The sequence below is a fragment of the Ovis canadensis genome, chromosome 3, assembly GCF_042477335.2.
Source record: "Ovis canadensis isolate MfBH-ARS-UI-01 breed Bighorn chromosome 3, ARS-UI_OviCan_v2, whole genome shotgun sequence".
In the NCBI taxonomy this organism is placed as follows: Eukaryota; Metazoa; Chordata; class Mammalia; order Artiodactyla; family Bovidae; genus Ovis; species Ovis canadensis.
Window position 1 is genome coordinate 78,002,747 of NC_091247.1, and position 13,056 is coordinate 78,015,802.

The 13,056-nt window shown below is 48.1% G+C and overlaps 1 protein-coding gene across 1 annotated transcript; it reads right to left on the reverse strand.

Moving 5' to 3' along the window:
• Window positions 1–5,782: 5,782 nt before the first annotated feature.
• Window positions 5,783–12,832, reverse strand: TMEM247 (transmembrane protein 247). The gene is made up of 3 exons (XM_069581923.1): window positions 12,785–12,832; window positions 11,528–11,881; window positions 5,783–8,743 (listed from the first exon to the last, which is right to left on the reverse strand). Exons 1-3 carry the CDS (start codon window positions 12,830–12,832, stop codon window positions 8,438–8,440), a joined length of 708 nt encoding a protein of 235 aa, XP_069438024.1. The 3' UTR covers window positions 5,783–8,437.
• Between the last annotated feature and the right edge of the window lie 224 nt (window positions 12,833–13,056).

Sequence of the window (13,056 nt, forward strand, 5' to 3'; positions counted from 1 at the left end):
CCGTCGTCCCTACCCCCTTTCAAAATGCATAGCACTTGTTCCCCTTCCTCTGGCTGATGGGGTGTCAGGGACCAGAGGGGGATTTCAGAGGATCCACAAAAGCCCCCTATCCCAGAAGGTCTCCCACACTCACTGGGCCAGCCTCATGGGTGGACCACCACAGCACTGCCCCCGGGCTCTATGCTTGGTGGGGGAGATGGCCTGCACTTAGCCAGACCCCACAGTTGGTTCCAGGATCCTCTGACCCCACCTTGAAATCCTCAGTGGTTCTTGAACAAGGGACCCTCAGTGTCCTTCTGCATTGGGCCCTGAAGATCCTGGAGCTGAGTTCTGATCGCTTCACTTCTCCCGGTTCTTAAAGTCAGGTCTCTGACCCCTACATTGTCTGCCTTTCTCTTACTAACACCTCTCATTTGTAGAGCTGAGCCTGCACCCTGTTATCACATTGTCACCTTGAGTCCCTAAATCACTGACTCTTGGCAGAGGCGTTTAGGGGATTTATCTCCTGACCCCAGGCGCTTTGATGCCACCCCTTTGTTCTTGAGGAACCAAAATGCTTGACTCCTAACCCTCTCTGTGATCCTCTCTTTCTTAAAGTATAGGAAATTTGCAAGTCCGAAGCTCTTAAAGAGCAGAAGACCTAGCCCTCTGAGGGTGCTTAATAAATACCAACTAATGAACCTGCAGCTGCTGCTCCTTTGGCTAATTAAATCTAAATGAGTCCCGGACTTTAAATTATGCAACAAGGCTCGGCCAAAACAGCTTAAAAATGCGGGAGTCCTAGCTTTTCTGCTGTGCCCTGTGGAAAAAAAAATCCCGTTTTTTAATCATGCTTAACCTCCCTGAAAGAACAGTGGCAACCTTTAAATAATGAATGAATGTATATTAGCAAGATTTTTCCCCAAGCTACAACAGAGCCAGATCACAAAAGGGACAGAGGCAGAGACAGGCCTGGGGGGATTCCGGAAGTTTCTGGTGAATTGCGGAGTGCTGGGAGCAATTATTTGGTTGCTCAGAAGCCCAGAGCAAGGACTGCTGAAGAGCGTGGAGGGGAAGGGTGGAAGTACGGCCACTCAGTCTGTGCCTGCCAGCTGTGAGGGGGGCACCCATAGCCCTCCTAGGGGCTGCACGCTCAGTTATCCTCTCTCTCTCCTTACTGTCTTGCCTCCACACTGCCGCTCCCCCAACTCTCCCCCCGCCCCCAGCCCAAGACCCTCCAGGCCAAGAGCACTATCTTTGCAACTGAACAAAGGTTGAATCACTTCACCTATAGCAGCGCTTTTGTGACGTCCACGTGTACAAGAGTCATTTAGAATATTGTCAAAAATGCAGATGGTCAGTGGGTCCAGAGTGGGGCCTGGGATGCTGCATTTCTAAGATACCTGGGGCTGCTGGTCCTCAGATCATGTGTTGAGTCACAAGGATTTAGTTTGTAACGAAGCTGAAAATGTTACAATCAACTGGGGCAGTGTTCAAGTTACCAAACTCTCTGGACACAATCTCAGATCAATTAAATTGGAATTTCTGAAATCAGACCCAAGGCTCTTTGGTCCCATTCTCTCCACCCCCACCTTTTAATTTTCTTTTTTTTTTAAAAAAACTGAGAGCCTAGGTAATTGGTAGGTCACCCAAATGAAGCCTAGAAAGCTTAACCAACTTGCTTGCCATCGCCTGTTGAAGTGGGATTAGAAACGGAGATGGCAGGGAAGTTGGAAGCCAAGCCTGCTCCTCCTTCCCTCCTTGCAGATCTGAGCATTTCCAGGATCCTAGCCTGTCCCTGGGCTCAGGGTTGCAACCTATGTGATTCCAGTGGGACAGCAGGCAAGATTCTTCTATCTTTGTCTTCCAAAGACCACTTGAAACTTTACTATTAGTGCTTAACTGCTTGGGCTATAGTGGAGTGTACTGTGTAGGATCTGTTATGCTCTTAGTCTTCAGCAACACCGTGTGAGTGGGATGACAGGACAGACTTTGGGGGCACTGGGCTCTGTTCTGCGGGATCTGGGACTCAGCAAGGGGAGGGACTCTAGGGGCAGAAGGGCCTCCTCCTGCAACCTAGCACCGAGGGGTGTGCCCCTAGGCAAGGCGGAGGCCCTTGTTGTGTAAGATCCTGGGACCTCAGGCAGAGGTCAAGAGGATGAAGGCAGAGCTGTTCCAGTCCTTTATTGAGAGAAAACTGTGACCTTCTCGCTGTGGTATGTGAGTGAGGGTGCAGTCGTTGACCAGACCAAGCTTGGCCACAGCTGTGCTCCACCCAATTGTCTCAACCTGGACAGGACTGTGATGCTGGCTCAGCACTGAGGCAGGGAGTGGGAGCTGGGCTTAAGAAAGCAGCAAGGTACTGTAGACACAGTTATTTGCTTATTCAATACCCACCTCTCTCTTTCCCCTCCTCCCCATACTATCAGAATCTTAATTTTGTTCAAGGCTGCAACAGTGTCCAGGCAAAAAACTTACTATACTAAAGATGTCCTGAAGCTAGGAGCAGCAACATGACCAGTCTGAACCATGAGATGCAAGCAGAAGTCTCTAAGTGGATCTTTCTGGAAAGCTTTTAAGAGGTGGCGTCATTTCTTTTCCCCCTTTGCTGACCAGGAGTTGATGCCTGGAGCCACGGCAGCCATATTGAGATTACGAGGCTAAAAGCCATGAAGTGAGCAGGATAAAAGCCATATGCTAAGGATGGAGGAGCGAAGAGAAGGGTCCTTTACGACTGGGCTCTCTAGGACTTCCTGAGAAATTTCACCATCACGGACTGCCTTACCAGGGATTTCTTAGTGTGTGAGACATGTAAACTCCTACTTTGTTAAGCCACTGTGACTGGGTTCCTTTTACAGCTAAATGCAATCTTCACACGGGGACGTTAGAACGAATGTTCCTAGACTGGAAATGGAAAGAGAGGGTCAAGGCAAGAACATGGTCCCCAGGAGAGAGGATGGGTGAAGAATTTCCCCCTTTTTGGGAAGGGTCACTATTGTTGTTATTCAACCACTAGGTAGTATCTGACTCTTTGTGATCCCATGGACTGTAGCATGCCAAGCTCCTCTATCCTCTACTATCTCCTGGAGTTTACTCAAATTCATGTCCATTGAGTCAGTGATGCTATCTAACCATCTCATCCTCGGCCACCCACTTCTCCTTTTGCCTTCAATCTTTCACAGCATCAGTCTTTTCCACTGAGGTGATTCTTCTCATCAGGTGGCCAAAGTATTGGAGCTTCAGTGGCAGTCCTTCCAATGAATATTCAGGGTTGATTTCCTTTAGGATTGATTGATTTGATCTCTTTACAGTCCAAGGGACTCTTAAGAATCTTCTCCAGCACTACAATTTGAAAGCATCAATTCTTCAGCGCTCAGCCTTCCTTATAGTCCAACTCTTACATCCGTACATGACTATTGGATAAATCATAACTTTGACTATACAGACCTTTGTTGGCAAAGTGAAGTCTCTGCTTTTCAATACACTGTCTAGGTTTGTCATAGCTTACTTCCAAGGAGCAAGCATCTTTTAATTTCATGGCTGCAGTCATTGTCCACAGTGATTTTGGAGCCCAAGAAAATAAAATCTGTCACTGCTTCAACTTTTTGCCCTTCTATTTGCCATGAAGGGATGGGACCAAATGCCATGATCTCACTTTTTTTAGTGCTGAGTTTCAAGCCAGCTTTTTTCACTCTCCTCTTTCACCCTCATCAAGACGCTCTTTGGTTCTTCACTTTCTGCCTTTAGAGTGCTATTATCTGCATATCTGAGGGTGTTGATATTTCTCCCAGCAAACTTGATTCCAGCTTGTGATTCATCCTGCCCGGCATGTCACATGATGTATTCTGCATATAAGTTAAATAAGCAGGGTGATAATATACAGCCTTTCCCAATTTTGAAACAGTCTATCGTTCCATGTCTGGTTCTAACTTTTACTTCTTAACCGGCATACAGATTTCTCAGGAGACAGGTAAGGTGGTCTGGTACTCCCGTTTCTTTAAGAATTTTCCACAGTTCATTGTGATCCACACAATCAAAGGCTTTAACATAGTCAGTGAAGAAGTAAATGTTTTTCTAGAATTCCCTCGCTTTCCCCATGATCCAGTGAATGTTGGCAATTTGACCTCCAGTTTCTCTGCCTTTCCAAATCCAGCTTGCACATCTGGAAGTCTTCGATTCGTGTACTGCCGAAGCCTGGATTGAAGGATTTTGAGCACTTGAAATAAGTGCAATAGCACAGTAGTTTGAACATTCCTTATTTCCTAAGAGATTAAGTTCACGTTCCTCAGACCAACATTTAACACTATGAAGTTTGGTTCCAAATCACTTTCCAGGTCTGTTACTATTCACCAGAGCGAGGATGAGCCTACTCCTCTCTTTGAATTAAGATCCCACACTGGTCTGAATTCAGGTGAGTTCTCCCTGCTCTTTTCTCCCTGTCCCAGGCTTACCGGCCCCTGTGAGCTGCTCTTTTGAGACTTCTGATCACCCTGTGCTCCGGGGCCCTCTCGTTTACTCTCCTTCATCACTGAGGTCTATGTGCCTGCTAGTTTCTTTACACTTTAGTGTGTATCAGCTGCATCTCCCCAGCAAGGCTGTGCAATCCTCTGAGGCAGGATTTTAGGAATGTGTAAGCGTATAAAGATCATGTGTTTTGGAGTCACACTTGAGATCTAAGATGGTTTTGGGTGCATCACTTAACCTCTCTGAGCCTCAGTATCCTTGTCTGTGAAGTGGGGGATGATATACATGTCTACCTCCCAGGTCTCCATAAAGCATGAAACCAAGTACCAGGCACATTGGAGATGCTCCGGAAGGGCTTGTGTGTTGACTTGTTGCCTGCTTGATAACTCTAGGCTGCGCCTTCTTCCTATCCTTTGCATCTCTCTTTGTTTTTCTCTCTCCTTTCCTTCTGGTTTCCTGCTTTGCAATTGAATTGGGAGGCCTATACCAAGTTTGGGGAGTGACCATGAGTTTCTCTCATTTTTACTCAGGGCACATCTTCTCTTACTGGCTCCAGTCTTCTATCAGACTAGGAGGAGGGACAGAAGGGAGATTTCATGCCCATTGCTAAGGGGGTGAGAAGAGATGCTAACAGCTGAAAGTTTATTCAGTTTTTCTTAAAAGATTTAAAAGGAAAATGGGTGCATTTAATCTAGTTTTTCTGGCAACAGGCTGGTTAAATAAATGGTATTATAGCACTTGTTTTTTTTCAAACTCTCAATTCTATTTGCTCTAGCAGATTAAACATCTGGACCTTGATCTTTTTGATATCCTGATCTCCTCCTTCAGTTCAGTTCAGTCACTCAGTCATGTCCTACTCTTTGTGACCCCATGGACCGCAGCACACCAGGCTTCTCTGTCCTTCACCATCTCCCCAAGCTTGCTCAAACTCATGTCCCTTGAGTCAATGATGTCATCCAACCATCCCATCCTCTGTCATCCCCTTTTCCTCCTGCCTTCAATCTTTCTCAGCATAAGGGTCTTTTCAGTGAGTCAGTTCTTCACATCAGCTGGCCAAAGTATTGGAGTTTCAGCTTCAACAGCAGTCCTTCCAATGAATATACAGGACTGATTCCCTTTAGGATTGACAGTCCAAGGGACTCTCAAGAGTCTTCAACATCACAGTTCAAAAGCATCAGTTCTTTGGTGCTCAGCTGTCTTGTAGTCCAACTCTCACATCCATACATGACTACTGGAAAAACCATAGCTTTGACTAGATGGGCCTTTGTTGGCAAAGTAATGTCTCTGCTTTTTAATATGCTATCTTGGTTTGTCATAGCTTTTCTTCTTTTGAATTTCATGGCTGCAGTCACCATCTGCAGTGATTTTGGAGCCCCCCAAAATAAAGTCTGTCACTGTTTACATTGTTTCCTCATCTATGTGCCATGAAGTGATGGGATCGGATGCCATGATCTTAGTTTTTTGAATGTTGAGTTTTAAGCCAGCTTTTTCACTCTCCTCTTTCACCTTCATCAAGAGGCTCTTTAGTTCTTCGTTTTCTGTCATAAGGGTGGTATCATCTGCATATCTAAGGTTATTGAGATTTCTCCTGGCAATCTTGATTCCAGCTTGTGCTTCATACAGCCCGGCATTTCTCATGATGTACTCTACATATAAGTTAAATAAGCAGGGTGAAAATATACAGCCTTGACGTACTCCTTTTCCTATCTGCAACCAGTCTGCTGTTCCATGTCCGGTTCTAACAGTTGCTTCTTGACCTGCATACAGATTTCTCAGGAGGCAGGTAACATGGTCTGGTATTCCCATCTCTTTCAGAATTTTCCACAGTTTATTGTGATCCACACAGTCAAAGGCTTTGGTGTAGTCAATAAAGCAAGATCTTCTCTTTCTTTTGCTTCAATCCTTGCCCCCAGAAACCCAGATCAAATTAAGAGATTGTGAGAAATGACCCATAGCAAAAAAATTCTATTGAAACTTGAATGAGAAATGACAGTTTTATTACCTTCAAGTAAATACCTGCCACATGCAGCTACAAATGGGAATGGACGCATTGAACTGGGTGGAAACAAGAAGTCACTGTGGACTGAAGTGCATGATGATGTGTCCTGACACTGAATCCCAGGGTGGTTTCTCTTTTCATGTACGTTCACTCAGCATTACTCAGAGAGCCCAACAGGACAGAAATGTATTCTTTCATTCCTCTTAAAGCAGAGCCTCATGCCCAGGAAGAGGAGGGGTCAAAAAAAAAAAAAAAGATTTGACTGCACAGCTGTGTCCATTCAGTTTGCTGCATTATTCTTGAAGTCTCCTCCACTGGCCATCATTCTCAGATGGGGCTGGTGGGGTTGGGTAGCTGACAACCTGCTGTGTGTGCGTGTGTATGTGTGTGTGTGTGTGCCCTCTGTGAGCCCTCTAGTGCCCAAAGTCTGTTCCTTTTAGTCGTTGCTGCCTGCTTATCTGTGTACCTGTCTATTGTAGACAGCTATTAGCAGTGTGTGTGCGTGTGTGTGATTTGAGGGTTGGGCTGTGTGGCCTGTTTGGTTTTGTCCCCCCTCCTTCTACTTTTCCACAAGAGCAGCATTGCTGACTTGTTGTGGTTCTAATCAGACATTAGTGCCTCCTCCCCAAGGCCCCTTGAAGTATGCCCTGATTTTGCCCCCACCTCACCCAGGCCTGCACTGCTCAATGATTAGGATACCTGATAGGCCCATCCTGGGGCTCCCTGGAGCTTCAGCATCTCTATTCTTGAATTGCATGTTGCTGAGGGCAGGCTCATACTGTTCATACTGTGAAGAAAGCTGAGCACCGAAGAATTGATGCTTTTGAACTGTGGTGTTGGAGAAGACTCTTGAGAGTCCCTTGGACTGCAAGGAGATCCAACCAGTCCATCCTAAAGGAGATCAGTCCTGGGTGTTCATTGGAAGGACTGATGCTAAAGCTGAAACTCCAATACTTTGGCCACCTCATGGGAAGAGTTGACTCATTGGAAAAGACTGATGCTGGGAGGGATTGGGGGCAGGAGGAGAAGGGGACGACAGAGGATGAGATGGCTGGATGGCATCACCAACTCGATGGACGTGAGTTTGGGTGGACTCTGGGAGTTGGTGATGGACAGGGAGGCCTGGCGTGCTGCGATTCATGGGGTCGCAGAGTCAGACACGACTGAGTGACTGAACTGAACTGAACTGAGGGCAGGTTCTGAGCCTGTGTGATGGACTGTGTGCAGTCCTGCTCAGGCCAGGGTTAAATGGACTGTTGCCAATGGCATGGTGACGATGCCATCTTGACACGTCTGCAGAGTTGGAAGGAGGTTACAGAGTTTTGGCTCTTGTGTTAGTTTTGCTGCTGTCATAAATTATTACAAGTGTAGTGGCTTAAAGCAACTCATTTATTCTCTTACAGTTCTGGAGGTCAGAAATTTAAAATGGCTTTGGCAGGGCTGCATCCTTTCTGGTGACTCTGGGGAAAAGCCCATGCTCCTGCCTTTTCTGACTTATACAGGCTGCCTGCATTTCTTGGCTCATGGTCCCACATCACTCCCCGCTCTGCTCCCACGGCCTCATGGTCTCTGCCTCTCACCCTCCTGCGTCCCTCTTATAAGAACCCTTTTGATTACACTGTGCTTATCTGGATAATCCAGGATCACTTCTTCACTTCAAGGCCTTAATTTAATCCCAAAGTCTTTTTTTTTTTTTTTAAATCACATAAGGTAACATATGGGAACTGGGATGTGGATCTCTTTGGGGGCCCTACCTCCAAGCCTCCCTCAGCTCCCCACACCTCAGACAAGATCTGTCTAAATGAGCAGATTCTGTGGATCCCAAGTCAGCCCAGTCACAGTATAATTTCTGTGGTTCTGGAAAGGCTTTCTAAAGCCTTTCTCCATGCAGATGCCTCCTTAACCCACTACCTTCTGAAATCCTCCTCTTGGGAAACAAAGCGTCTTCACCCACAGTGAGAACTCAGGCTTAGTACAAGGCCTAAACACGTTTCTTCACTCTAAGGTGTAAATGTTTGACAGCAAACCTTTCCTACCAGCAAGTTCTGACTGGGGGAGGGGGGCACTGGTGAGGCAAGGAGGTGCCCAGTGATGGAGAGAGAGCGAAGGCACTTGGAAGTATGACCATAAAGTTTTAATCAAACAGAGCAAAATGGCTGCAATGCAGAACAGGTAGTGCTTGGAGAAGAGAAAGAAGATCATCTCCTTGGTGACATAGATTATGTGTATGAAGATGAAGCAGTACAGGAACATGGCGAACTGGTTCTGGGGAAGCAGGAGGTCCTGGAGGCCTCCCGAGAACTGTGGGGAAAGAAGAGAGTGGAAACAACCAGCCGGGGCCTGGGCACCAGGCAGACCTGGGCTTCCTTCCTGCTCTTGTCCCTTCCCGAATGTGACCTTAGGCAGGCTGTCTTCCTCACCCAAGGTGAGGGTAATTGTGCCCACCTCACAAGGTGGTGAGGAGGAAGAGTGAGACAAGAGTGAAAAACTCCAGGCAAGGCTACTGGCACAGAGGGGACTCATCAGCTTTCACTTCTTGAGCCTGGCCTTAGCCCTCCCGAGTCAGGCCGCCGCCCTTGCTCTGTACCTCCATGCAGCCTGTGGGTCCCACAACGTGGCCAGTCTCTCTCCTGCTCAGAGATCCCCAGATCTGGACACTGGGTCTTGGGCTAGTTCCCTGGATGGTCTCCCCTGACGCCCCACCCTTTTTGCTGGATGGTGGCCCAATGAGAGAGCATCCCTTGGGCACAAATGACTGTATCTGATTTTCTGGGTGCTGGCGCGTGTCACATCGGGACAGGCTGTGGTCCTTCAGCCCAGGGTGTGTCTCTCCTGTGGACAGGCAGTAGACAGGGGATGGGGCCTCCCTAAACCCTCAGGGTCTTGGGTGTGGGGGAGGGTCAGTTTGAGCTGTCTGGCTGATTCTGCCTGTGTGTTGCTCTTTTCCAGGATCTGTATGATTAAGGTCAAACAGATCCCCATTTAAACTGTAGAAGGCATTAGCACAGAAGTGGAGTAAAAGCTGATGTAACTGTTACGATCTGTAGTTAAGAAGGCACTGCATCTATGGCTCATTCTTTAAAATATCTTTTCAACGCATGCCACATTTTTTGTAAGCAGGGTTGGTGATGCCTCTAATTCACTAGAAACATATTCAGAGGTATTTTCCAATACAATAACAACTGTCTACCTACTCACCTACCCACCCAGAAAAAGAGAGTTGGGAATTTAAAAATAAATTCAACTCTCCAAGGAAATGCACAGGAAGTAAAACGCTTTTGTAAAATATTGTTAAAGGTGGGGTTTTGGACACAATCCTGTTGAAACAACTCCATAAAATGTGAAGGCAACTAAATAAAACTGAGCAGGGCAGAAAATAACTCCAGTAAAGCTGCTTCTAAAAGGAATGGCAAGGAAGGCAGAAGACCAGAGGAAGAAACCCGGTATTCTGGGCTAGGAGTGGAGGGCTGGACAGATACTGTGTTTCTCTGCAGACCCAGTGCGGCTCTGTGTCCATGGACTCTGCCACTGTTGGTGGTCTGCACGCTAATGACTGACATTAGTGATTTTGATAACAAACTGTGCATTTGTGGAACCTTTCAGACTTTTCAAAACACTTCCAATGGTCTCTTTTTTTAAGTGGAAGACAGAGAGCAGATAGGATTATAAAGATCTCCATCTCCTCCAGCAAGGAGAAAGATTTTCAAACTAAAAAGCAAGTAATTTCATGAGCAAGAAAAACAAAAGATAATTGTTAAGAAGCCAGTGTGTGTTCATTGAGAGCAAATCATGCAAAGCCAACCTAATTTTCTTTAAAAAGAACATGGACCAGTCAGTTGGGGAAATGCTATCATGTAATATCTTAATTCTGGGAAACCATTTGACTGTGTGTATCAGTACAGTTTTCTGGACAAGGTAGAGAAATGTGAGCTGGAGAAAATGTAACTCAAGGGTGCTGATTAATGGAACATTGCTAACCTGTAGGGAGCTCTTTTAGTGGTATTTAGTGGTATGACTTAGGTCATATCCTCCTCAACAATTATAGCAGTGACTTGGATAAAGCCAGAAGGCACGTTTCTCAGAACTGAGGATGATTCAGAACTCAGAACTGGGAAGCATAGCTAATACATTACATCCCAATAAAATTAAAAAGTGATGAACGTAGGTTGTTGCATTTGGGTCAAGAAGTGAATTGCATGAGTACATAAAAATGAACTCAATGTGCCAGGCTTATTTCAGAGTGCCTCACATGTATTCTTTCATTTAATCCTCCCCACAACCCTATGAAGTAGGTATTGCCTTATTATAGATGAGCAGACCAAGGTTCAAAGAGGATCAGTAATTTGCCCAGTGTCATGCAATTCATGTTTCAGAGCCAGGATTTTAACCTAGAACTGTCTGATTTTAAAGCTCAGACAGTGCTGCTTTAAACAATAACATCTTTCATTATTTAGTGCTTATGATGGTCCAGCCACAGTGTTAGCCACATCCCATTTAATCACACACAGGCTTTCTTATCCCCGTTTAGGTTAGGGGAGAGGGGCCCATTTCTTGCCAAAAGATATCTAAGTTTTAATTGACAGCAAGGCAGTGTGACCCAATAGAAAAAATGCAGCCCTGATCAGGGGAGGTGTGTGTCTGTATGTGGTGGGGCGGGGGATGGTTTTATCAAAGTCCACCAGCCGGGCTGCAGTGGCGGGGGTCAGGGCTGCGGGTGGGGGAGCGTTGGAGGGGACCTGGTGGGGGGCGTGGAGGGTGGGGGGTGGTGGGGGTGTCTGCAGTCTAGGCCCAGGCATCCTGTTTAAGAGATGCCGAGAAGAGAGGAGAGAGGTGGGAATCCAGCCGGAGAAGAAATGTTGAGTTTTCCCTGAGGAGGAAAACCGTGGACAAGGTAGTTCTGGGGCCAACCTTCCTTGAAGAGTTGGGTCTGAGTTTAATGAACGTGGAAGCTCTAAAGCTGTGAGCGGAGGTAGGGTGGGACGCAGCCACCAAATGGGTACAGTAGGCTTCCTGTGCAGGTCAGCGGCGGCCCCCTCGCCGCCAGCGTCCCGCACGCTTGGCCTCCGGGTGGGGCCTGTCACCTACCAGGCGGGGCGTCGCCTGCTGCTGCAGCTGCTCCATCACCTGCTCGTGCTGCCGCTGGCGCTCGTTCTCCTCGTGCAGGTACTTGAGCCGCGTGAGCTCAAACTCCATGCGCACCTTCTCCAGCTCCATCTCGGCGCTGCGCTCGCTCGCTGGGCTCCCCGGCGCCGCCGTGGCTGGCACCGAGGGCAGCTCCGCGGGGCCGGGTCCATCCCCCGCCTGTCCTTTAGTGGCAGCGGGGCCGGCCTTGGAGGACAGTGACTTCGGTGGCCCCGGGCAGCCTCTGTCCTCACAAGCTTCCGTCTCCTCCAGGTAGTCGTAGGAGGAGTCTGGCTTCAGGGTGTCTGCTTCCTGGGGCTGGGGAGACGGAAATAAGGGGATGGGAGGAGTCAGTATGGGGCGACCCCGCCTCCCAACCTACTGTGCACCCGCAGCCCCAGGCCCAGTGCCCTGGGGATGCTTGAAAGTGCCTTGTTAACTGTAAGCATCTAGACTGAATTCTTAGGAGAAACTTACACAGAGTTATCAGGACCTTGCGAGTTGAGAAGGAGAGGGCAAACTGACAGAGGAATGGCGCCCTAAATTTGCAAGTGGGTGTGGTGGGGGAATTGAGTGGAAGTCTGTCTTCCTGGTGATCTTCAAATCGCTGCTTGCAGGTGGCTCACCCCATCCCCGCAACTAGTTTGAGATCAGTTAGATACCCAGTCGTCTAGAGGGTACAGAGGGAGGAAGAAACCTAGGCTTTGCGTTGAGTACCTCTGTATACGAGGACCCCGATCCCCATCTGTAGGAAGAAGAAAGCCACTCTCGCCCCCCACCCATGGAGAGGTAGATGTGTGTGTGTGTGAAAGTCGAGTCTGACTCTTTGGGACCCCATGGACTATAGAGTCCATGGAATTCTCCAGGCCAGAATACTGGAGTGGGTAGCCTTTCCCTTCTCCAGGGGATCTTCCCAACCCAGGGATCGAATCCAGGTCTCCCGCATTGGGGCCGGATTCTTTACCAGATGAGCCACCTGGGAAGTGAAGAGGTAGGTGGGGGAGATCAAAGCCAACTTCACGTGACTTCACAATGTTGTGAAGGCTGCCTGGTCCCTGGATGCAGCCAGGTGCCAGTGTGGGGACAGGGTGCATGTCACCCCCCTCTTAGCAGCTCTCTGGAATCTTCTAGCTCTCAGCCCCTAGCCTGTGGTGTCCCCATTGTGCTCTTCCTCCCCTCACTGGGACGGGCTGGGGCAGTGGGAAGAGGCATCCTCCTTACCAACGCCGTCCTTGGCTTTCCTTCAGACATGGGGTCATCAGGCGCCATCTTGGGGAAGGTTGGGCAACTTTCTCCTGCCCCTCGGCCTTCCATCATTTCCCTATCCTCCGCTGCCATCCAGAAAACCGCAGCACTGCCAGTTGGGGCCAAAGGACATTTTTTGAGGCATTAACATTTGGCCTCACAAGATTCCACAGCCTGGCCGCCATCACAATCGCCTGTCCTCATAATAACCCACATTCCACCAGTTGCTAGGGCCCCTGTGGCAGAGA